Source organism: Orcinus orca, chromosome 10, assembly GCF_937001465.1.
Source record: "Orcinus orca chromosome 10, mOrcOrc1.1, whole genome shotgun sequence".
Taxonomy (NCBI): Eukaryota; Metazoa; Chordata; class Mammalia; order Artiodactyla; family Delphinidae; genus Orcinus; species Orcinus orca.
The window spans coordinates 48510615-48534986 of record NC_064568.1 but is presented as its reverse complement, the minus strand read 5'-3'; the positions used below and the strand labels follow the sequence as shown (position 1 = coordinate 48534986).

At 45.7% G+C, this 24372-nt stretch overlaps 1 protein-coding gene across 3 annotated transcripts in view; it reads left to right on the top strand.

The window, feature by feature from the left end:
- Positions 1-24372, top strand: part of TRANK1 (tetratricopeptide repeat and ankyrin repeat containing 1) — a 65564-nt gene that overhangs the window by 29353 nt on the left and 11839 nt on the right. For all 3 annotated transcript variants that reach the window (XM_012536027.3, XM_033402179.2, XM_049715835.1), the window contains 7 exons: positions 6195-6394; positions 6678-6815; positions 12396-12542; positions 13860-14016; positions 16943-17031; positions 19352-19455; positions 19561-19693. In XM_012536027.3, coding sequence (XP_012391481.3) covers positions 6195-6394; positions 6678-6815; positions 12396-12542; positions 13860-14016; positions 16943-17031; positions 19352-19455; positions 19561-19693 — 968 coding nt within the window. The remainder of the gene's footprint in view (positions 1-6194; positions 6395-6677; positions 6816-12395; positions 12543-13859; positions 14017-16942; positions 17032-19351; positions 19456-19560; positions 19694-24372) is intronic.

Genomic DNA, 24372 nt, shown 5'->3' with positions numbered 1-24372 from the left:
TTGTCAGATTCTTTTCCCTTATGGATTATTACAAGATGTTGAGTATAGTTCCCTATGCTATACAGTAGGTCCTTGTTGGTCATCTATTTTAATATATAGTAGTGTGTATATGTTAATCCCAAACTCCTAGTTTATCCACTCCTCCTTCCCCCTTTGGTAACCATTAAGTTCAGTAGTCATCGCTACTCATTCTTAGGTTGATGATTTAAGCTGTGGTTGAATGGAAATGAACCTCTAAGTAATTACAGCTTAAGGTGTTGGCCATGACATGAAAACATTTCAGGGGAACATTTAAACTGCTTAAGAACTTTTGTTAAAGCACTTTGGAAGCACCTGCTTCTAAAATGTAAAGTAATACGTCAATTACAAGTCATTAATCCTGAAAGAAAGCAGCTTTTCTTCCAAAGAGAAGCAAGAAAAGATGGCGGGGGGGGGGGGGGGGGGGGGGGAGGTTGTGGGAGATAATGCACTCTCAGGTGCTTTTAATTTGTGCCTCACGTGTGCCCCTTCCCTGTGCCAGGCACGACGCCAGGCAGTTGACATAGGTACTGAACCTGGGCCACGGAGGTGAAAGCCCGGAATCCTAACCACTGGGCCACTAGGGAACCTCCATGGGTACCTGTTTTTAAGCCTCCAAAAAACCCTACAAGGTAGACATCATTCCCATTTTACAAAGGAAGAAACTGAGGCACAGAGAATACTTCCTTTGTGGTTTATAGAATGCTCACCAATTCACCTCCTATGTCCTGCATGTGTCCATGAACAACATAGAGTATTATTTTACATGTTTAAAAACTTTGTTTAATGGACTCATACCAGACGTACCTTTCTGCAACTTCGTAATTTTGCTTATAGTAATGTTTTGGGATTTCTGCATGTTGATACCATGGAGCTGCAGTCCATGCATTTCTCAGTGCTGTTAGTAGTCTAATTCATGACTGCACCACACTTTGTTATCCACTTTCCAGACAAAATTATTCTTCGTTTATCCCTCAACAAAAATATTTTCGTTTTTTATACTTCTCTTGCTGACAACGCATATCCTACTTGCTTTACACACTGAAATGCTTCCCTTATCATTTTTACATATTACAGTTTTTAACTTAAAAGACCTTAACAAAACCAAGAAGCAAGTAATTGAGCTGTTTGTTTATATCAGCATTTTCTTTTTTTTTTTTTTGTGGTACGCGGGCCTCTCACTGTTGTGGTCTCTCCCGTTGCGGAGCACAGGCTCTGGACGCACAGGCTCACGGGCCCAGCCGCTCCGCGGCATGTGGGATCTTCCCGGACCGGGGCACAAACCCGTGTCCCCTGCATCGGCAGGCGGACTCTCAACCACTGCGCCACCAGGGAAGCCCTATATCAGCATTTTCTGATTGGCAAGCTTAAGAACATAACCTCTAAAAACATATATTTTTCTCATAGCACAATTTCTCTTTAATGTGGTACAAGATGCTGTTTAAGGAACCCAAACATCTTTTGTAGTTCTGCTAATTAACTCAAGGCTGAAGTCTCAGGCAAAGTGGGCTGTGTTTGTATTTCAAGGACATGATAAGCGTTAATTTCAAGCTTTCTCCTAGGCATATTTTTGTTCTCTCAGGGTCAGAATTCTGAAAACAGTATTTTATCAAGCTAGCTTTCTCTAACTGCATATGCAAAAAAGAACCAGTTTAGAGTGTCAGAAGAGTTTCATCTTAACCAATTTTCTCTGGAGTCTGAAGAATACTGTTGGCCCACAGTGTTAAAAAGAAAATCGTCTTTTTCTTAGTCATAGGTTCATAGCCAAAATTTTTCTTAATGAATTGAACCTGAATTTCCCATTTTACAAAAAGCAACAAGAATACCAATCACACAAATGGAATACACACTCACACACCAGAAGACAGAACTGTCACAAATGCACTGAGAGGATGACCGATACGGAGTCCCAGACAAACACTTCCCAACACAAATGGTCCTCAACGTCAGAAACACGTCAGAACCAACTGGCAAGATGCCCAGATAGCACCTCATGCTCAAAAGAAAATGTGCCTTGTGCTCACCAGTGCCCTTACTCAGGCTTGGCGCTCGTCAGCTCGTCCAGATGCGTGTTTCCGTTGCACCAAGGAAAAGCATATGTTGGCAGCCAGTGCCGAGCAAGGAAGAAACAGGGAGGATCTCCGAAACAAATGGTTAGGGCAGCTGCTAGGAACGTCCCCCCAAATCCCCCTCCCGAATCCAGTGAGCCACGAGCAATGGGCTCCTCACAGCCATCCCAGTGCTTCTTCATGGCGGCAGCTCTTCCCAAGAAAACCCTGGAAGCCAGATATCGCGAGAGCGCAGCCTCACGTTGGGTGTCAAAAACTTCCCGCAAGTGGGTCCAGGTGCTCGCTGCTCAAACGCCAATAAAGAGGCAAGGTTGGTGGAAAGGAAAGTTTGCTTTATTTCAGAGACCAGCAACCCGGGGCTGGGGTGTCAGATTCATGTCCCAAGGCCAACTCCCCTTCCCCCCACCCTGCCAATCAGTGGTCAAGAGCTTTTATAGAGGGAGGGAGGAGGCTACATGCAGAAACAGCACAGTCAGCTCTGACAGTCATCTTGAAACTGGTCATCGGTGGTCTGATGATTGTCTTACTTAAATCTTTCTGACCTGGGGTTAAGGTAACCTCCTATGTAGTCTTTTAATGGTTTTAAATTGTGCTCCTTATATTTAGGTAGGTGTCAAAATTTAGGTAAATTTAATTAATTCAGTTTAAAATGTATGTGTGGTGTGACATTGTCTTTATTGAAATCATGCTTCTGTGATCTAATTTTCCTTTTTTCCATAGGGATAAACAGTTGTGCTGATGCCATTTACCTCATGGTCCATCTTTTCCCCTCATTTGCAATTCTTCCTTTTCAAATATCTGTGAGTCTGTTTCTGGGCTCACTATTTTTTTTGATTTGTCTAATTTGTCTGTTTTTGTACTATTATCACACTGTCTTTATTTACTGTATTATCAAATTTCTCCAGTGACTCTTTGTAATTTTGATTGGAATTGAAGTTCTCACTCTTTGGGAAGAATTCACATCTTTACATTGTAGGGATTTCTGAACCATGACCTTGGCATATTTCTCTGTTCAGATTTTTTTTTTACTGCCTTCAATAATATTTTATAATTTTCCCCAGACATTTTACACAGCTCTTAGATTTGTCCCAGAAACCTTATACTTTTGGTTACTATCATGGCTGCACCTTTTTTCTCTTTTTAAATTTTCTAGCCATGTCTTGCTGGTACAGAGGGATGCTGTTGGTTCTTGTGTGTTGATCTGGTATCTCACAATCTTGCTGAACACTCTTACTACATTTACCATTTTGATATTTTTATGCAGGTAAGGGCAGGTTTGATCTTCTCTTCTATACTTGTCATTTCTTTTTTGTATCATATTTTATTGGTTAGGACCTTAAACAGAAACAGTAACAGGCATCCGTATGTTATTCCTGAAGTTAATGTGAATATTTTTTTAACATTTCACCATTTAAGTCTGGTGCTTATTGTAGGTTTTTGATAGATTCTCTTTTTCTGGATGCATTTCAGGTAGGCTATGGTTTGGTGAAAAGAGAAAATACACACAGACCACACACACATACATACACATACACACACACATTGGTACTCTTAACACCCTTACAGTGTAAAAATAGATTAACATTTGTTTAGCCAAGGATTCAGAAAACAATTCGAAGCCAGGTGGCCTCCCAGAGTGTAGCATACACCACACAGCTCAGCCCAGCTTTCCAGGGCTCTCACAGTCTTCCTGACGTTGCGCATCAATTACAGGGTCTGCCTGGGTCTGAGCAGCTCAGCTTCTTGCTCTTCCGTGACTTTCTACTTGTGCTGTGCAGGAAAAACTGGCACAAAGAAGTTTATGCTCGAAATACGAGATTTTATCCATTCAGGAAACATATATTGAGCTCCTCCCCTACCTGACACTGTGTGGGGGCTTGGTGACCAAGACATTCACATTTCTCTGTCCCCAGGGGGTAGCTCCAGACGGCACCCCCTTTTTTGTTGTCGGACTCTGTAGAGGGGACCTGGCATGAGTAGTTGAATGAGCCCCTTATTCTGATGGTGTACATGGGTTCAGCACCACTGGTCTGGGGCAGCAGCCTTTATGATCAGCAAGATAGAGTATGGCAAAGGGAATTGTCCTGTGAGCAGTTGTTTTTTTGGGGTTTTTTTTATGTAGTAGGCAACCCACCCAGATGATCACTACATAAACTCCATTTTCCACCTCCCGTCAGGATAGAGGGAAGACTGTGCGTAAATGTTTCTGTGTATAGAACCAGAAAAAGCCCCAATAATATGTATTAGATTTGAGAGACTTTAGAAAACACATAAAACGTTAAAAAAAAAAATTCAAGCCCCTGTAAGGCTACTCACTACCCACATTTTGTTTCATTTCCTTCTGATCTCTTTACTGGCCATATACAAATATGCATTTATCACACACATTTATTGATTGATTATGTGTATTTACATAATCAGTGTTATGATTGATTAACATTGTTTAATCAATCATAATTTAGTGAATATTTAGTGAATACTTCCCCCATCTTTTATTCTTTTTTAAATTGAGATTCACATAGCATAACATTCACCTGTTTAAAATGTGCAATTTCGTGGTTTTTTAATATATTCATAAGGTTGTGCAACCATTACCACTGTCTAATTCCAGAACATTTTTATCACCCCCAAAAGAAACCCCATAACCGTTAGCAGTCACCCTTATCCCCTCCTCACCCCTGTGAACTACCAATCTACTTTCTGTGTCTGTGGGTTTGCCTCTTCTGGACATTTCATATAAATGGAATCACAAAATATGTGACCTTTTATGTCTGCCTCCTTTCACTTAGCACAGTGTTTTCAAGGTTCTTCCATATTGTAGCGTGTATCAGTACTTCATTGCTTTTTATAGCTGAACCATCTTTTATTCTTTGAGCATGTTTGTATAAAAAATTTTATCTAGTTCCCTAGAAGGGCATTTAAGTGGATTCCAGTTTTTCACTGAAATGAACACTTCCGTGCTTTTTTCTGATCCTCTCATTAGTGTACATCTCTGAACCACAGTCACAGCTGATCTGCTTAAATTCAACAGTTTCCACTTGTATTCTTGATTTCTTTATATTGCATAGTGTTAATAATAATAGCATTGGATAGTAACATTTCCCTTTACTATTTGGTAACAGCAATGGGTACACATATGCCCATTTCATAGAATTCTAGCTGGTGTTGGGCAAAGGGCACATGGCCCCTAAGAATAGTGGGAGACCCAGGATGATCCGTATTCAGTCCAGCTTCTTTTGGAGGTGTTTACTAACTTCTCGGACCTTGGAGTCCCTGTTTGTAAAAGTGGGGTTGTCTGGTCTGTCTCACCGGGCTGTTGTGAGAATTAATAAACAGGTTAATCTTTATGAAGGTGCCTCTTGTTTAGTCGACATCACTGTCAGTGTTACTTCAGCTCTTAGACAAAAATGGGACCCAAGGAGAAAGCTCTTTGGAAAATCCTTTATCCAGCTCTGACAATTATTTAGTATACTCCTCTCTTTGCTGGGTATAAACCTGGTGGAAAAGGGCAATGGAAGCCGAGGTTGCTGCCCCACCTAACGTCCAGCTCTTACCATGTAGTGTTGTCTCCAGTGCTCTAAGTACCAACGACAGGGGACAGGATAGTTCTTGTTTTTTAACTGTATATTAGCCCCTGTATTAGCATTCTAACAGCTCTAAGTGTTTAGTTACATTTCTGCCTTGACTCTTCTTCATGAGGTCATTTTCTCTCACATGAATATAGTCCAGGAATGAGATTTACAAAACCTTCTTAGGACAGCAAACACATCTCTGCTTTTGTCCGCGGTACCCGGAGTAATACAGCTCAGAGCCAAACTGATAATCTAACAGGATCTGGAAATTGGCTGCAATTGTATGTACTCTCAGGACCAATACTGCTTCTCAGGAGAAAAGCAAAACCAAAATAAGAAAACAAAATGCACGGGAGTTCCCTGGCGGCCTAGTTGGTTAGGATTCCAGGCCTTCATTGCCGTGGCCTGGGTTCAGTCCCTGGTCAGGGACCTGAGATCCCGCGAGCTGTGCAGCGTGGCCAAAAACAAAACAAAACAAACCAAAAACCCCAGCCATGTTGGCGTGTTGTACAGTATCTGACTTTTTTTATCCCAGGAATCCTCAATCTGGCATCTGGAGTGGTAGATTTACTTCAGTTCTATTTCCCGGAATCTTTTGATCGCCTTCCAAGGGATTCTGGCCTCTTTGATGGTCCCAGACCAATTGTCCTGGAGTCCTGTAGTGTAAGTGACTTGGCAATATTGCTTCGAGGCAACAAAAGAAAAACCCAGCCCATTGAATTTGGAGCCCACCAGGTGAGTTTCTTGAGATTGTATGTTTTAAAATAAAAGGCAGTTTGCAGTTGAAAAAAGGTTTGAGAAGCTGAGTTCTTCCACAACATAGAATTCAGTAGCCCCTGTCCCAGAACGAGGAAGTTTCAGAGATGGGTGAGTGACGGATTGTTATTAATATTCCCACCACGACGGCCGTTCCTCATCAAAGACATTACTTGCCTCCCACAGAAATAGTCTCAGCTTTACTAGATTTCTCTTTGTACAATGTGAAGTTTTTTCTCTTCTATCCCCCTTTGTTTCCTAGGTAATCCTTGTAGCCAATGAAATGGCAAAGGAGAAAATTCCAGAAGAGCTGGGATTGGCGCTTGTGCTAACAGTTTACGAAGCCAAAGGCCTAGAATTTGATGACGTGCTCCTTTACAACTTTTTCACTGATTCTGAGGTATGTCGTACTGAATTCTTCTTCTCACAGCGCATGTGTGTGTATGAGCTCCACTTCCACTCCAGGAAAGAGAATTTTGGAGCTGAGTAGATGAGAGTTGGTCACAGGTGACCGTTTCCCTTTTGGAGCGTCATCCATTTGGTGTGGGGTTTTGTGTGTTTGGATGCGGCTTTCGACAATGTCTGTGGGTTGTTTCATAGCGTGTTGTGGGATGGCTCTCCCCGTGCCTTGCCCTTCCCTGTTTTCTTGTATTCACCTTTTCTGAATGCCTGGTACCCAAGCGCCAGCTTCCGGTTTTCACTAGCTACAGTTAACCTTGACTCCCAAGGATCCTCAAGTTGGAGCAAGGTCTAAGGAGAGCCTTACAAATGAAGGCAAGGTTAGCAATGTCCACCCTATGAGGACAGAACCGGGCAAGGTCATTCATAGGGAGACAGCTGCGGGAAGACACGTGAGCCTTGGTTCCTGCCCACAGGATCAGGTAATGCAGGGGACGAGAACAGCCATCCTGCCTGAGCTCCCTCCAGGCATGGCTTTGCCACCACTGCTTGCCACCCTTGCCCACAATGGCAGCAAAAGAGTCCCCAGACTGACCCCCAGTGACCTCTGTGCCAGCCGACTGTCTTGACTTGGCTCCTGAGTCCTTGTGATGGTTTTGTAGAGCCGCCAGCTCAAGGCCATTGTCCTCAGTTTCATAGCCACTGCCTTCTCTTCACCACTGTCTTCGGTGGAGGCTCAGGTTGGCTGCTGACCATGCTGTGGGGTCTCCTTTGGGGACATAGCTGGCTGTACCCTGGTCCCCGTTGCAGACTCCCCGCTGCACACAGTGCATGCTTGAAGGGGCTGTTTTCATACCCAAGTCACGAGCACTGTTAGCTTTGACTCCTTAAAATCTGCTCCAGAACTGACCCTTTAAATGGAGTCCTTTGTTTTTGTTTTGTTTTTTTCTGGTCTTTTTTTAAATGTCACATTTGCCTTGATAATACCTATGACTAATATTGCTATGGATGTTTTACAGTTTATAAAGTGCTTTTTGAAGGCATTGTCTCAATTTATCCTCCACCAACCCTCTGACGTTGTGTGTATTTTTATTACTCTCATTCTACACATAAGGCTGAGGGTCATGGAAGTTACATAAGTTGCCTGTAGTCGTAATGTAGGTGGCAGAGCTCGGAGATGAACTCAGATGCTTTGAATTCCAAATCTCAAGATCTTTCCACTGTACTCCCTTCCTTTTAATACCCTGCATGCAAATCGGCTTCCAGAACCTTCCACAATGAATATATCATTACCATACCTTAAGTGCACTCCTTTTCTATTGACTTTTCTGATAAAATCAGATGCATTCTCATTAATCCTGGAACCATTTTTAATCTCCGAGGACTAACTTTTTTTTTTCTCATAATACATCCATTGGTCATGGTTGGACCGAGGCTCTCCTAAAAGAGGAAAGGGTAAGACTTTGTTGTTCGTGTCCTTTATTCAGTGCCAGTTGTATGCTTGTGCTAGTAAGAAGCTCCAGGAGCTCTGGACTTATGGATCGGTAACTTGTGGTCAACTCTGTTTGTGAAAGAAAAATCTACTTAATTCTCTTTCACCCTGACCCTGGAATGGCACAATCCTGGATCCCTTGACCCTAAGCTCCCACCAAGGGATCAGTGAGTTGCATGAAATTAAAACAATCACAAATTAAGTCTTGTGGTAACATCCACGTCATCCTATACACAGAATGAGAATTCTAAAAAGACTTCTGATGTGATGCCTCCCAATTACCAGGGAATGGAATCGTGCATTCCCCAGCACAAAGCACACCCTCAGTTTATCATTCACAACCACAGGACCAAAAGGCACCAGTCAGCAAATGAGAGGAGATGCTACAATCAAAGGAGAGGAAAAACAGAGGTCACAGGAGTCCCCATGCGTCTGTGGTCTGGCTGCTCACGTGGGGTTTCTTTTGGGGGTGGCTTGTGATTTTTCTCTTCAGAGGATTCACTGTTACCTGTTCAACCACATGGACACCAGGGTCATCTTCTGAGATGAGAAAGGAACCAAGGAATGGTTATGTCAAGGCCTTCTCTTGTAGGATTTTGCCTCATTTGGGGGAGGGGAAGTCATTCTCTGGTCACCTCCAAACTCTCCTCCTGTGGGAACTTGGAGGGGTGCTTGCCATTGACACTCTGCCCCAGTGGGGAGTCCCTTCCTTCACACTCATGTGTGACCAGGACAGGAGAGGCTTTCAAAACCACAACTTTTAAGAGTTGCTGAACTAACCTAGAGAAAAGGCCCCACAAAAGAAGCCTTGCTGGTAGAGTCTAAGTCCTTTTCCTTCATAATTATTAATCCCCAGAGAAGAAGCTGGAAGACTTCTAGATGCTTCTTCCTTTTATTGCCGGGAGTGCTGCAGGCCTGTATTCTTGCCGTAAACACGTGCTCGCTCCTAGGAGGCTCTGTCTTGAGAGTGAAATGTGTTTTATTCATGGAAACAGGTTAGTCATGTGCCATACGAGCAGCTTCTGCGTCTCCTTCGAGCAGTTTTAAGATACAGGTGCTTTGGGCTTCCCTGGTGGCGCAGTGGTTGAGAGTCCGCCTGCCGATGCAGGGGACACGGGTTTGTGCCCTGGTCCGGGAAGATCCCACATGCCACGGAGCGGCTGGGCCCGTGAGCCGTGGCCGCTGAGCCTGTGCGTCTGGAGCCTGTGCTCCGCAACGGGAGAGGCCACAACAGTGAGAGGCCCGTGTACCGCAAAAAAAAAAAAAGATACAGGAGCTTCACTGGCCCTTCCAACTTCAGGCAGCCTGCACCTCCCGCTGTCTGCCGAACCTCCTCCGACGTTAGCATGCATGTCTCTGGCCTGCTTTCTTTGGCAAACAATTAAGTTGGGTAAACAGCTTTATGAAGATGAAAAGATAGTCACAGATGTGTCCTGAAGATTTTTTTTTTTTAACTTTCAACTACTAAAATTGATTACATGACTTACATCTCTTCTCATAACCTGGTGATTAATTCCCTAATTGGTTAGTAGCATAACCACTCTTATTTAATAGACAGTATTTAAAGCATTTAACCTAATGTGGTTTTTTTTAATTTAATTTAATTTTATTATTTATTTTTGGCTGCGTTTGGGTCTTTGTTGCTGCATGCAGCCTTTCTCTAGTTGTGGAGAGCAGTTGCTACTCTTTATTGTGGTGCATGGGCTTCTCATTGCTGTGGCTTGTCTTTGTTACGGAGCCCGGGCTCTAGGCGTGCGTGCTTCAGTAGTTGTGGCATGTGGGCTCAGTAGTTGCGGCTCACCAGCTCTAGAGCGCAGGCTCAGTAGTTGTGGCGCATGGGCTTAGTTGCTCTGTAGCATGTGGGATCTTCCCGGACCAGGGCTCGAACCCATGCCCCCTGCATTGGCAGGCAGATTCTTAACCACTGAGCCACCAGGGAAGTCCCTAACCTAATGTTTATAGAGTTTACATTATAGAGGAACTGAAGGGAGGTAATGAACTATATCCATTCCACCTTTCCATCATCCTTGAAAAGATACATAGGTGGCAAGTAGCACCATTTTATAAAAAACTGAAGGATAGGAGAATTGACTACCTACTCCCCCAAGACACACAATAAAGTATGAAATCTGAAACTTCATGGGAATTCTTCACTGTAGATACTGTGTATAATCTGGTCACGTTTGCCTCCCCAGGGTCTGCAAACTATGGCCTGGGGGCTAAACCCAGCTCACTGCCTGTGAGCTAAGAATGGTTTTTACATTTTTAAATGGTTAAAAAAATCAAAAGGAAAATCATATCCTCTGGCATGCGAAAATTTAGTATTAAATTCAGTTTTAGTGTCAAAAGATAACGTTTCATTTCATCACACTTGCCCGTTCATTTACTGTTGACTAGAGCTGCTTTTGCTCTACAGTAGCGGAGTAGAGTAGTTGCAGTAGAGACCATATAGCCCACAAAGCCAAAAATATTTATCATCTGACCCTTTAGCAAAAAAATTTACAGATCCTGATCTACAGGTCACCGTGGTTTTGTGGTTTGATTTGGGTAAAGGGGAAAATGGCTAAAATGTCAACTCTTTATCGAGAATTGTAGAGACACTTGACATTGATTATCTCCTTTTATTTTTCCAACAATGTGGTTAGTTCTGTCATCCACATTTTACAGAACAGGAAAATGAGACCTAGAAGAGGCATTTGTTCAAGGTCACATAATAAGTGGACAAATCGAGATTTAATTTGTTCCATCTGACCTCAGAGTCCACCTTGCACAGCATACCCCACGGCTCCTGAATTTCACTCCATCCTTTTTTTGGGGGGACGGGGGCGCCTTGTGGCTTGCAGGATCTTAGTTCCTCAACCAGGGATTGAACCTGGGCCCTCTGCAGTGGAAGTGCAGAGTCCTAACCACTGGACTGCCCAGGAATTCCCGAGCTCCGTCCTTGATTGGATCACCTGGTTAGGAAATTTTGTCACATGTCTTTTTTTTATATCATAAGAAAATAATTTTAATTTTTTATTCTTACATTTCCTAGCATTCATATTTTCAGTGAAAATATTTCAAATTATTTACACTTTGAATGCAATTACATCTCTTAATCCTGGGCATTTAATATAACACAAATTATGTGAAAATTCGGTTATAACACAACTAGTAATTTTGCTGACATAAGGGCAAGACTATTTTATAGAATAGATGTAAAAATAATTTATGAATTATTACATCTTTATTACTCATTTAAACATGGCTAAACTATCTACATGTAACAGCAGTAATTATATTTTTATTATCTTGGTTATTTGTGACTCTTAGTCGTATGAAACCCAAAGCTTAACACAAATTATTTTGTATTTATATTTTTTAGACTTATTTTTTATTGAGGCAACACTGGTTTATAACATTATATAAGTCGCTCGTGTACAAGATTGTATTTCTACTTCTATATAGCCTACAGCATGCTTACCACCAAAAATTTAGTTTCTGGGACTTAGGGAACTAAGATCCCACATGCTGCGTGGCATGGCCAAAAAATTGAAGGAAGGAAGGAAGGAAGGAAGGAAGAATAAAAGGAAAAATAAAAATAAAACTTAAAAAAAAATTTAGTTTCCATTTGTCACCATAGAGTTGATATTTTGCCATTTGTGACAACATGGATGGACACCGCGGGTACCACCCTAAGCGTCACATGTGTCTTAATGACTGACCCTAAGTGGCATTTTTTAAACACATTGTGAAAAGAGGTGAGGATACTGGTTTTCTCTCTCCATTCTGCTTGTGGACATTCTTTCAACAACAGGAACCTCCAGGCCATAAACACTCGTGCTAGAAGTGAGCACATGTGCCTGCTTCTTGGCCGTCTTAGCTGAGCGTCGGGGGGTCTTCTCGGTAGCTGCCCTGATCCCTGCCTGCACCACCTGGGCCCCGACCCCCACTCTGAGGCCATAGGATGGCCACCTCCTCACGGCTGGTGCTGAAGGCCTGGCTGCCGTGCCAGGCAAAGGGGGCTCAGTTCTCTGTGAGGCCCAGGGAGGCTGGATGTGCACTGCAGAAGCATATTCTGCTGGTCTTTCATTTGTCTTTGTTGTTCAGGCTTACAAGGAATGGAAGATCATTTCCTCATTTACCCCTTCATCCTCCGAGTCCAGAGAGGAAAGCCGACAGCTGATTGAGGTGCCCGTAGAGAAATGCAGCTCCTCCCAGGGCGGGGCTTTCATGGTGAATCCGGAAATGTACAAGGTGAGTATCAGCCAGGGGTCCATGAGCTTGCTTGACAGGGAGCCAGTAAGCAGGGCTTGGCCGATAAGATGGGGTTAAAGATGGAGCCTGTGCTGCGGGTCTTCCTGTCCGTCAGCACTAGGGGGTGGAGGATGGGAAAGGGAATGTGGTGGGCTCAGCACTGGCGACCCCCTCTTCTCAGCAGAGAGCCAGGCTTGATGTGGGCCGCCAAAGGGTGAGGGTAGCACCTTCTGTTCGCCTCTGGAGCTCTGTTCAGAAACTCTGACATGGCTGACGGGGAACTCAGAAGTGACGTCCGTGACTGTAGTCAGTGGAGACCATTGTCTTCCAGCCTTGTCTGTGAAGGGACCCTGTCTCCCTTCCCCTGGGCGTCCCACTACATCACCGAGAAGTAGGCCAGAGCCGAAAAGCTCTGTGGAGTTCTAGACCGACGAAGGCCGACAGAGGCCTCGAGAGTGAGGGCAATACCACAGAAAACCGAACCGGCAAAAACCAAAAGCTTTGGGAGAAACTGCTGTCCTAGTTTTATGTCTCCTACATAGTAGAAAACAAATAAACAGAAGAGCAGTTATCCGGTTATTTCTGTAACTACCTGGAAGGCTCTGCACATAGATGTTAAATCATCGCCAAGCTGTGCAGACCTCTGGGTAGCCACAAATCCGTTGTTTTGAAATGTGCATGATTTAATCAAGGAGGTCCTCCCTGAGTCTAAGACATAGTCCCCTTATACCCAGAGTCCTCAGTCATGGGGTAGGTCAGGAGTAATATAGTGCTAATAATAGTCACAGTAGCAGCGTGGGACTGCTCCATTTTTTTAATTTTTTATTTTTTTAAAAATTTTGGCCGCACTGTGCAGCTTGTGGGATCTTAGTTCCCCGACCAGGGATTGAACCCTGGCCCTTGCCAGTGAAAGTGTGGAGTCCTCACCCCTGGACTTCCAGGGAATTCCCACTGCTCCAATTTTTAAAAATAAGTTACAGTAATTGCGTAGGATGTGACTTTTGGGGTAAACTGAGTGAAAGGTACATGGGACCTCTCTGCAGTATCTTTGTAACCTCCTAGGGATCTATAATTATTTCAAAGTGGACAAGTACAGCAGATTCAAGGGTGGGCCTGTACTAACACTGCCCCCCTCGCTAGAGTTTGCTTCCCTGTGCTGCGGCCATAGTGGGCTCCCCACGTCCTGCTCAGGCCTGGGCTGTACTTCATAAAACTTAATTTTTGAATATTCCTCCAAAATCAGAATAAGCCCGTTGAAGTGAGACACGTTGTATTGTAGCCTGAAGGCTCATGCCCTGGTCCTCATCCTGTCTTTAGCTCCTGAACGGGGAGCTGAAGCAGCTCTACACGGCCATCACCCGGGCTCGGGTCAACCTCTGGATCTTTGACGAAAACCCAGAGAAACGGGCTCCTGCTTTCAAATATTTCATGAAAAGGAATTTTGTCAAAGTCGTGAAAATGGATGTAAATAAAGGTAAGTGCTCATTAAAATATTCTGGCTGTTGGACAGAAAGCATGTTACTCTCAGCTGCCCTGTGGCCGAGGGTAAAGGTTATCGGTTTTGGAAAACACTTTCTTTCCACATTCTTCTGAGACATGAGTGTTCCTATTTATCGCTAAAGTGTGTGGGAGACTGAAGTTGTAATGAGAGTGGGAGGGTTAACTCCTTCAGGGAAGAACTTTTATTTGTCCTAAAAGGTAAGGATCATGGGCAAAGGATAGACAAAGTAGACTTTGCTGGGAGAATACAAATTAACTGTGGACTTTTGGACAGCTGTTTGGCAGTATCTATCAAAATAAAAAATGCACCTACCTTTTGACCCGGTAATTCCACTTCTAAGGATCTATCCAGAGATACTCTTTTATACAATCTCTAAGATAACATGCACGAGAGCGCTCGTTACAGCCCTGTTTATAATGATAAGAAACTAAAAATGACTTAAGTGTCCGTGAAGGTGAAAGTGTCTGCAGTGGCTCCTCTGGTGCTGGGACCGGTGGGTGTGAGATTGTTAACTAGATGTGGACCTCTTTAACTTTTCACCATTTCCGTGCTGCTTGCAGTGTTTAAAAAAAAAAACAACATCATTATGTATTGTTTTTCATAAGTTACAAAGGCTAGCTAATTAAAAAATGGAATGAAGGTCTCCTGATGGGATAACTGGGAGATAAATAATCAGCCCTCATGAAGGAGAAAATTGTTCTGTTTCTTGGGGGTTAGCTGTTGAGTTGGCTGCTCCAGGCCATGGTGCATTTCTCCAAAGATGGAGGAAAGCCCACAGCTCTGTGGCTGCAGAGAGGTTTGTTGGTTTCCTGAGCATTTTCCAGCCAGTTTTACGGAGACTGTTTCTGGTTACAGCCAATGGCTCAGTTGGGGACCAGGATTAGAAGCTCTATTCCTGGGACCTGACTGTGGTGCTATAATGTGAAAAGTCTAAGGCTTGGGGTTAACCTGGCTTCTCATTAGAACTTTCCACCTGTGCAGCCGTGGGACTTAATTCAGCTACCACTTTCTCCCCCTGGGCCTCCACTTCCTCTACTAAAAGGAAAACGAGTGCGTTGGCCTACCGTGGTGGTTCTTATTCCTCCCCGCAGCTCCGAGTCCTTTTATTCTCACAATATGTTCTGGCGACCCATTATAAGAGATCAAGATTGGCGATTTTTTTTTAATTTAAAAATTCAAAATGAAAAAGGATTACAATTAATATTATCTCTTGTTTGCATTAAGAATGCAAGGAAAAGTCCCGTCTTAATTGTGAATTACGAGTTGCACGTGGTAAAGTCTTTGAGGACATCTGTTCTCACTGTTCTGGGGAGCTGGGGACGAGTGTGGTGACTTTGCATTTGGGGGTCTCTTCAACGCGGCACCAGTAGAGGTCACCGGCCAGATGCAGAGATACTGTGTGGGGCTTTGCTGTGGGAATAAGATGTCACCTGGACACTCACAGTGCACACAGCACCAGAACAAGATGCTGCAAAGTCAGCTTTACACACAGTGCGTGCGGGGGGCTGCAAGGATTGGCATGTGTTTTTTTTGGTTTGTTTTGTTTTAATTATTTATTTATTTATGGATGTGTTGGGTCTTCGTTTCTGTGCGAGGGCTTTCTCCAGTTGTGGCAAGCGGGGGCCGCTCTTCATTGCGGTGCGCGGGCCTCTCACTACTGCGCCCTCTCTTGTTGCGGAGCACAGGCTCCAGACGCGCAGGCTCAGTAGTTGTGGCTCACGGGCCCAGTTGCTCCGCGGCAGGTGGGCTCTTCCCAGACCAGGGCTCGAACCTGTGTCCCCTGCGTTGGCAGGCAGATTCTCAACCACTGTGCCACCGAGGAAGCCCTGGCGTGTGTTTTTGCACCACCTAAACAAAGCTGGCCTGTCTGCCTGGCCCCTCTGGTTGACCTCTGTTGGCTGAGGGGACTCTGACCTTTCCGGCTCAGATTTGACTTCCACGTCGTCCTGATATTCAGCCTTTTGTGTGTTTCGTGAAGCTGTGGCTCGGAATCCCCAGAGAGTGTCGCCTCCGCCCCCACCCCCACCACCGCTGGCGGTGCTCGGGGGTCCTCGGCAAGGGGGGCCAGTGCAGTCACCGCCAGCTGCTGAGGCTGACAGACGGGACCAATAGCAGGTGGTGGCAGTGGTCAACGTCCACCAACCAGAATGTGTCAGATCGCTTGCTGTGATGAGGGCAAAGTCTGCACATTTGGAAATACTGTCATATCCTATCACCTTTTCCCCTGCTAAGGCCCCGGCATGGGAGTTTGCCAAGAGCTACATGGCTTTGGGTTTTCAAGGAGGAGCTGGAAATTGCTGTCTGTCTTCTAATTCGTATCCCTAGGAAGGGAAGGCAGACCAAAGTTCAAAAATCAAAGAGCATCTTTTCTCACCTCCACCTCCTTCTCCCAAAACCCACTACAACCTGGCTTGGTAAGCTACACTCTGCCTTACATGAACGCTAGACAGACAACGTAGGTGTGTTTGTTTGCTCAGGCCACCATAACAAATACCGTAGACTGGGTGGCTTACACAACAGAAATTATTGTCTCAGTTCTGGAGCCTAGGAGTCTAAGATCAATAAAGCTGTCAGTGGTTTGATTTCTTCTGAGGCCTCTCTCCTTGGCTGTAGATGGCCTTTTCTCTGTGTGAGCCCCCTGTGTCTGTTCGTATGTGTTAATCTCCTCTTCTTATAAGGATGCCAGTCACATTGGATCAGGGCCCACCCATATGACCTCATTTGACCTTAATTACCTCTTTAAAGACCCTTGTCTCCAAATACAGTCACATTCCAAGCGACTGGGGGTTAGGACTTCAACACTTGAAATTTTGGGTGTAGGGGAACAAAATAGAGCCCATAACAGGTTTCAGTGAAGGGATCCCCAGAGAAGCAAACCCATGTTTCTCTTTCATTTTAGACCTCGATGATAGCATGTTTGTTAAAACCTCAACCCCTGCGGAGTGGATCGCCCAAGGAGATTACTATGCTAAACACCAGTGCTGGAAGGTAAGGAGAGAGAGGTCTGGGTGACCTGTGGCCTCGTCAAGCCTCACCAGCAGGTTTCTCATCACTGCATTTGTCACCAGGACGGGGAGGGGGTCGGGGTCATGGTACTTGTGCTGCTGCCCCTTCTGCGACATCAGGTCACCCGCCATGCAGAGATCTCCCTGTCCCGCTCCCCACCACCCCCATGCGGTCATGACAAGCCTTCCTTTTGGCCAAGTGCCAGCGTGTGATCATAGGAAGAGGAAGGGTCCTGGCCTCTGCCCGCTGAGAAATCCTTCTGTCGGGAGGGATGGGGAACAGGCTGCACTCCCGATGGGGGAAGCTGCAGAGTTGCTCCATAAGGGGGCTAGGATGGATACAGAGAGGGGTGAAGGCCTGTGGTCACCCCTGCCATCAGGTGTAAGGGAGGAGAAAACAGTTTGCACCGTTGTGTGTTTAGTCGTGTCGGGATAGTGTTTCCATAAATATGCAGCTGCAGAAGTTGACTGAGCCCTGCACTGTATTCACTGCCCATCCCTGTTGTAATTGGCAAGGAATACTAAACACCTGGCTGTTGTTATAAAACCAAGATTTTTTTTTTTTCGGAGAGGGGATAGGGCAGGACAATGTGGGCAGCAGGTGTGGGTATGAAATTAGAAACCTATAAAGTCTTTCCCTTTCTCGCTTCAGAACACAGCTGGTGTTTATATGTATTGCCCGTGGATTTCCAATTCTTTATCCCTTGAAAGATACCTTTTGAATGTTTGAATCCAAAATCTTTTGAGGGGAGTAGCACAGATGAGAATGTTATAAAAAGCCTCCCCCTCACCTGACTTTATTTTGACTCTGCTAAAGGGCTTTGGGACTCAGGAAGTATATTGTTTGGGGCTGCATGTCAGTAAGTGTCTCAGAACCACCGTACAAGTGGAAACCCTTGAGATCCATTCATTCAGCATATCCTGTGGAGCTGTGGGCCCAGCATTGCATTTAGGTCATGGGGATGTGACAGTGGGCAGGACAGGTATACAGAAAAGGGCACGGAGCCAGCAGTTTCCGATGTCACATGTGAATGACAAGCTGCCTCCAGAACCGCCTGTCCTAGACGGTGTGGCCAGAGAAGGCTGCTTTGAGTGGGAGCCTTGAGCTGGGACCTGTAGGGTACATGACGTTAAGCAGGCAGAGGAGGGATGGAAGAGCATTTCACTCGGAGGGAAGAGTGTGTGCAAAGGCCCTGTGGCAGAAAGGAGCATTTCGCGTGTCACAGGAATGAAAGGAGGCCCACGGGGCTGGGGAGGCTGGAACAGAGAGCCCCGGGGGAGAGATGCCATCCTGCCTGTGTTATCAGTAAGTGCCACTTAATCCTTCTCTTGCCCACACTGAGGCCTAATCCCTACATGCTGGGCAGAACATGAACTTTCTGCCCTGTAGTCCGTACTTGGAGACATGATGTCAGCAACTTTCTGCTGGTGGGGAGCAGGGAGCAGGCTGACTCCCCTGGGACACTTGTCTGCCCATCTTCTCTTTGCAGCGTACAGGTCTGCATGTGCCAAGGATCTGGTCAGTCATCTTCTGGGATGTGTTAGGACACCATCTCTGTCCCCGTTTCTACCATAATAGGTGCACTGCTGCTGCTCTGCCAACACTGCCCACTAGCCTTGGTTGTTACCAACTAGAGGGGACCTATGTTGAGCCCAGAAAAGCCACTGGGCAACCTTGGGCCAGTTTCTCCATGTCCTTGACTTGAGGTTGCTACCAAATAGTGTGGGAAGGATAAAACATCTCACACGCGGCTATTGAAGATCAGATGAGGGTGTTATTACGGTGACCTGTAAAAATATGTCTGATGTGCCTTTTCCATGGCTCCTAGGTGTTTCCAAAGGGAAGCTTTGAGTCCAAAGTGTTAGCTGGTAACACAATTAGGCTTTATCCTCTGGGGCTGTTTTTTCTTTTCTTTTTTAAAAATTTTTATTGGAGTATAATTGATGTACAGCGTTGTGTTAGTTTCAGGCACACAGCATAGTAAGTTATACACACACATATATCCACTCTTTTTTAGATTCTTTTCCCACATAGGTCATTACAGAGTATTGAGTAGAGTTCCCTGTGCTATAAGTAGGTCCTTATTAGTTATATCTATTTTACATGTAGCAATGTGTATATGTCAGTCCCAATTGAGGCTGTTTTATTTAGTGTTTCAGCACCTTCCTGCCCCTCCCTCACGGATTTGGCTGGGGTGAGACCCAGTGCTTTGTCCGTGAAAACATGGAATGTGTGCTTTAACTCTTGTTCCTGTGTCACCTCTGCGACCTTGCTGGAAACAGAAACCTTTGGTCTATTCCAGGTTGCAGCCAAGTGTTTCCAAAAGGGAGGTGCATTGGAAAAGGAGAAGCTGGCTCTGGCCCACAGCACCGCCCTGAACATGAAATCCAAGAAAGTCAGCCCCAAGTAAGAGCCTCGGGGGTCATTTCAGGTTTGCTCTGAGAGAGAGCTTCAGGTTCAATCTACTGGTATCACATTCCATGGAAACTCTGTTCTATTTCCCCCTCCCAGGGAAAAGCAGGTGGAATATTTGGAACTGGCCAAGACGTATCTGGAGTGCAAGGAGCCAAAGCTGTCCCTTAAGTGTCTGAGCTACGCCAAGGAGTTCCAGCTGTGTGCCCAGCTGTGCGAGAGGCTGGGAAAGGTACGTCTGGCCCACGGCTGCTCCTAGGAGAACTGGGCTCCGTGGGGCAGATGGAAGGGTGGCCCCCAGCCTCCGCCTGTGTCAGGAAGGGCTTCTGTCCTCCCAAGAGGGAGAGGTTGGCCCTGTCGACTCTGTGGGTGGCCCTTCTTCCTCCATCTGCTCGAACATTTAGATGGTTTCAGGGACTCTGTGTGTGTGTGTGTGTGTGTGTGTGTGTGTGTGTGTGTGTGTCCGTCCATGTCTGTGAATGTTTGCGACCCATTATTAACCACAGGGAGGCCAAATGTTCACATCAAAGGGAAGATGGGTTTAAGAATATTCCTGCCTTTTCTTTCTCCATGTTCAGTCTGGAGTCAGCCTGGGGGGACGGTCTGGCAGTTACATGGTGTTTTCTCTGTGTCCCAGCAATTACTCTAGATCTGCACTGACCAATCTGGCAGCCACTAGCCACATGTGGCTACTTAATTAAACATTTAGGTTAACTAAAATGTAATAAAGTCAGAAATTCACTTCTGCAGTCTCACGAGCCACATCTCAGGTGCACGTTGTGATAGAACGTTTCCATTATTCTAGAAGCGCTAGTGGACAGAGTTGCTGGTCCAGAGCACAGGGCTCACAGTGTGGTCTGCAGGCTGGCACAGGCCACAGACACTTATTATCTGTAACAAGATAAACTCCAAAGAGGAAAGTAGACAGAGATTTTTATGGCAATTTGGCATCGTTGTGACATCCGAGAGGTGATGATTTTCATAGTGATTCATTTTTCTTCTTTTTATTGAGATATAATTGATGTATATAATATCAAATTGGTTTTAGTTATACAGCATAATGATTCATTATATACATAAATTGCAAAATGATCACCGCAGTGTTTAGTTAATGTCCGTCACAACACATAGTGATGATCTTTTTTCTTGTGATGAGAACATTTAAGATCGTTTTCATTTACATGTGGAATCTAAAAAATAAAACAAATGAACAAAGATAACAAAACAGGAGCAGACTCACTGATAGAGAGGACATACCAGTGGTTACCAGAGAGGAGTGGAAGTAGGGGCAAAATAAGTGAAGAGGATTAAGAGGTACAAACTACCAGGTGTAAAATAAATAAGTACAGGATGTAATGTACCGCACAGGGAATATAGCCAGTATTTCATAATAACTTTGTATAGCGTGTAATCTATAAAAATATCAAATAACTGTGTTGTATACCTGAAACTAATATAATATTATAAGTGAACTATACTTTGATAAAAAATAATAAAACAAAAATAAATAAAAATTTTAAAAGATCTACTTTCTTAGCAACTTTCAAATACACGCTACACTGTTATTAACTACAGTCACAATGCTGTACATAAAGCAGTTCATTTTTAAAATTTTAATTAAAAAAATTTTAAATTGAAGTATAGCTGATGTACAGTAATATGTAAGTTACAGGTGTACAATATAGTGGTTCACAATTTCTAAAGGTTATACTCCATTTATAGTTATTATAAAATATTGGCTATATTCCCCATGTTGTACAATATATCCTTGTAGCTTTTTAAAATATATATATATACTTTTTAAATTTTATTATTTAATTTATTTATTTTTGGCTGCATTAGGTCTTTGTTGCTGCCCGTGGGCCTTCTCTAGTTGCAGTGAGCGGGGGCTACTCTTCGTTGCAGTGCGCAGTCTTCTCATTGTGGTCGCTTCTCTTGTTGCAGAGCACAGGCTCTAGGCGCCTGGCCTTCAGCAGTTGTGGCACGAGGGCTCTAGAGCACAGGTTCAGTAGTTGTGGCGCACAGGCTTACTTGTTCCACAGCACGTGGGATCCTCCCAGACCAGGGCTCAAACCCATGTCCCATGCATTGGCAGGCAGACTCTTAACCACTGCGCCACCAGGGAAGCCCCTATCCTTGAAGCTTATTTATTTATTTATTTATTTTGCGGTACGCGGGCCTCTCACTGTTGTGGCCTCTCCCGTTGCGGAGCACAGGCTCCGGACGCACAGGCTCAGCGGCCATGGCTCACAGGCCTAGCCGCTCCGCGGCATGTGAGATCTTCCCGGACCGGGGCACGAACCCGTGTCCCCTGCATCGGCAGGCGGACTGAACCACTGCACCACCAGAGAAGCCCGAAGCTTATTTTTTACCTAATACTTTGTACCTCTTAATCTTCTACTTCTGTCTTGCCCCTCTCCCTCACTGGTAACCACTAGTTTGTTCTCTAAATCTGTGAGTCTCCTCCTTTTACGTTTTGTTCACTAGTTTGTCGTATTTTAGATTCCACATACAAGTGAGATCATACTGTGTTTGTCTTTCTCTGTCTGACTTTTTTCACTCAGCACAGTACTCTCCATCCATGTTACTGCAAATGGCTGAGCAGTATTCTTTTTTATGGCTGAGTAGTATTCCATTGTATATATGTACCACATCTTCTTTGTCCATTCCTTTGCTGATGGACACTTAGGTTGCTTCCATATCTTGGCTATCATAAATAATACGAAGCAGTTCATTTTTACCGTATCCGTTGTGGTGGGTTGGATGTGGAACCATCTGGTCCTCACCACGGATGCTGCTGTAGGGTTCCCGGCTGCAGCTACTGCATTTCCTCCTGCGTCAGGTGTTATGACCGTCCAGTAGGGAGGGGGCTGTTCATGTCTGTATGTGAACTGGAGGAACTCCTGGACCCTCAGAGCACCCTGGGCATTGGGCTGGGTGGAGGTGGGACCTCCTGGGAAGTTTGAAGTGTGGCCCCAAGTCAGTGTCAGAGAAGATAAGGCCGTCCCAAAGCTGCCCTCCCTGCCCCATGTTTAGTATGGGACGTGACTAGTTAGCATGTGGGAGAAGGGGGTGGAATGGGGATTTCAGCGTGTGAAGGAAGTTTGGGTCATAAGATTCCAGGAACTAAAATGGTTTCTGAACTCTCCATGTTCCTTTGTCCCCCGGCCTCCATCTCCAAGGCACCCCCTTGGGCCCTAAGCAGTGACAGCAACAGGGGACAGGCCTGAACCTGTTGCTTTCCCGTCTTTGCCTGACAGTGCCCATCCCGGCTAAGCCAGAGCCCCCTTCCTTGTCTGCTCACCTTGCCTCCCCGAGGCCGCCGAGCTCCACCTCTGAAAGCAGGGTGGGGCCCAGCAGGCCAGATGTCCGGCCGCGTTCCCTTCTCCAGGACCTCAGAGCCTTCAGGATATGGAGGCCGCCCTGGTCCTGGAGACACAGGCTGCTGGCCTTCCTCACGTCCCCAGGGTTGACCACCGGTGCCAGCTCCTTCCGCCTTCTCTTGCCAGCACATTCCAGTAGCTCTGAGCCCCAGCTGGGGAGGAGTCTGGTCCCTTTCTTTGCTCAGGCCCCTCCCTGGCAGGATTTTCAACCCTCAGACAGCATCAGACCTCTTGTGGTCATCCCACCAAACTAGCCAGCATGATTCAAGTTGACCACCCTTTGCAAAATCCTTAGGCCACACCGCCTCCCTGTTCACAGTCCCCAGACGTGTGCTGACCCTGGGGAGAAGGGTTTGTGAAGTGGCTGTGGGAGCAGAAGGTTTCCTTTCAGGGATTCCTCTGCCTTGCCTGCTTCCTGCCTCTCCAGAGGTCAACACTGGTTTCCCTGGAAACCTCTCAGGGCCCTTGCTCTGGGCGGCAGGAGCCCAGAGACCCGGGGTGGGGGCGCCTGCTTAGAGCCAGCCCTCCTCTCTCTCGACCCAGTTGGGTGCACGCTTGCACCTAAGGGGGCCTGCGTTCACCCTGGGGGTTTTCTTCTGAGTAGTCAGCCTTGTCAAGGAGAGGTAAAGGTGGCTAGGTGTTATGGTTATGGGGTTTGATTGATGTGGGGCAATGGGTCTAGTAGCTCCCTGGTCTGTGAGGTCTCTGGACATAGAAGAACCTCACACCTGGATCTTGTTCGTATTTTGGCATTTCGTGTAGCTTGTCTCGTTAAATAAAACCCAGCTGAGATTTATTAGAGAGTCTGGCATATGCATTTTGTTTTGTTCCATTTTGATTCTGTTTTCTCTTTGGATGTCGGGTGCAGCCAGTCGAGTTAGGAAATGAAATATTCAACAAATAGGTAGCCCCCCGCTGCCCCCCGCAGTGTGTACCAGGCACTGTGGGCGCGTGGCAACCAACAGGCAGCAGAGCAGGGGCCTCTGCCTTTGTAGTTTTCCTTTCTAGTGTGGGAGAGAGGTGACAGAGCCAATAGGACAGAAGATGTCAGCGGGGATGAGGGCTGGGGGAGGGGAGAGGGGGTGTCAAGCGTTGCTGTTTTAGGTGCAGGCGGGGTCAGGGAGCTGACTTCTGCAGGGAGACCACGAGAACAGCTGCCTCTGGAGGACATGGCAGATAAAAGCCCCCAAGGTGGGAGCGTACGGGCGAGTTTGAAAACAGCAAGGAAGCCAGTTTGGCCAAAGCAGAGTGAGTGGGGTCGAACTGGTAAAATGAGCCAGAGAGTGTGGCAGAAACAAATCAGGTAGGACCTTCTGGTCCATGGTAGGGACTGGATTTGTTCCGGGGTGAGGGGGAGCCAGTGGAAGGTTTTGATTGGAGGGGTGACATGAAACGAATTATTGGGATGCTCTGTGGAGAGCTCTGTAGGCAGCAAAAGTAGAAGCGGAAAGGCCAGTTCGGAGGGGTGAACAGTGGCTTAGGCTGAGATGCTACGGCTTGGATTGCCTCCATGGTGGTGGAGAGGCTA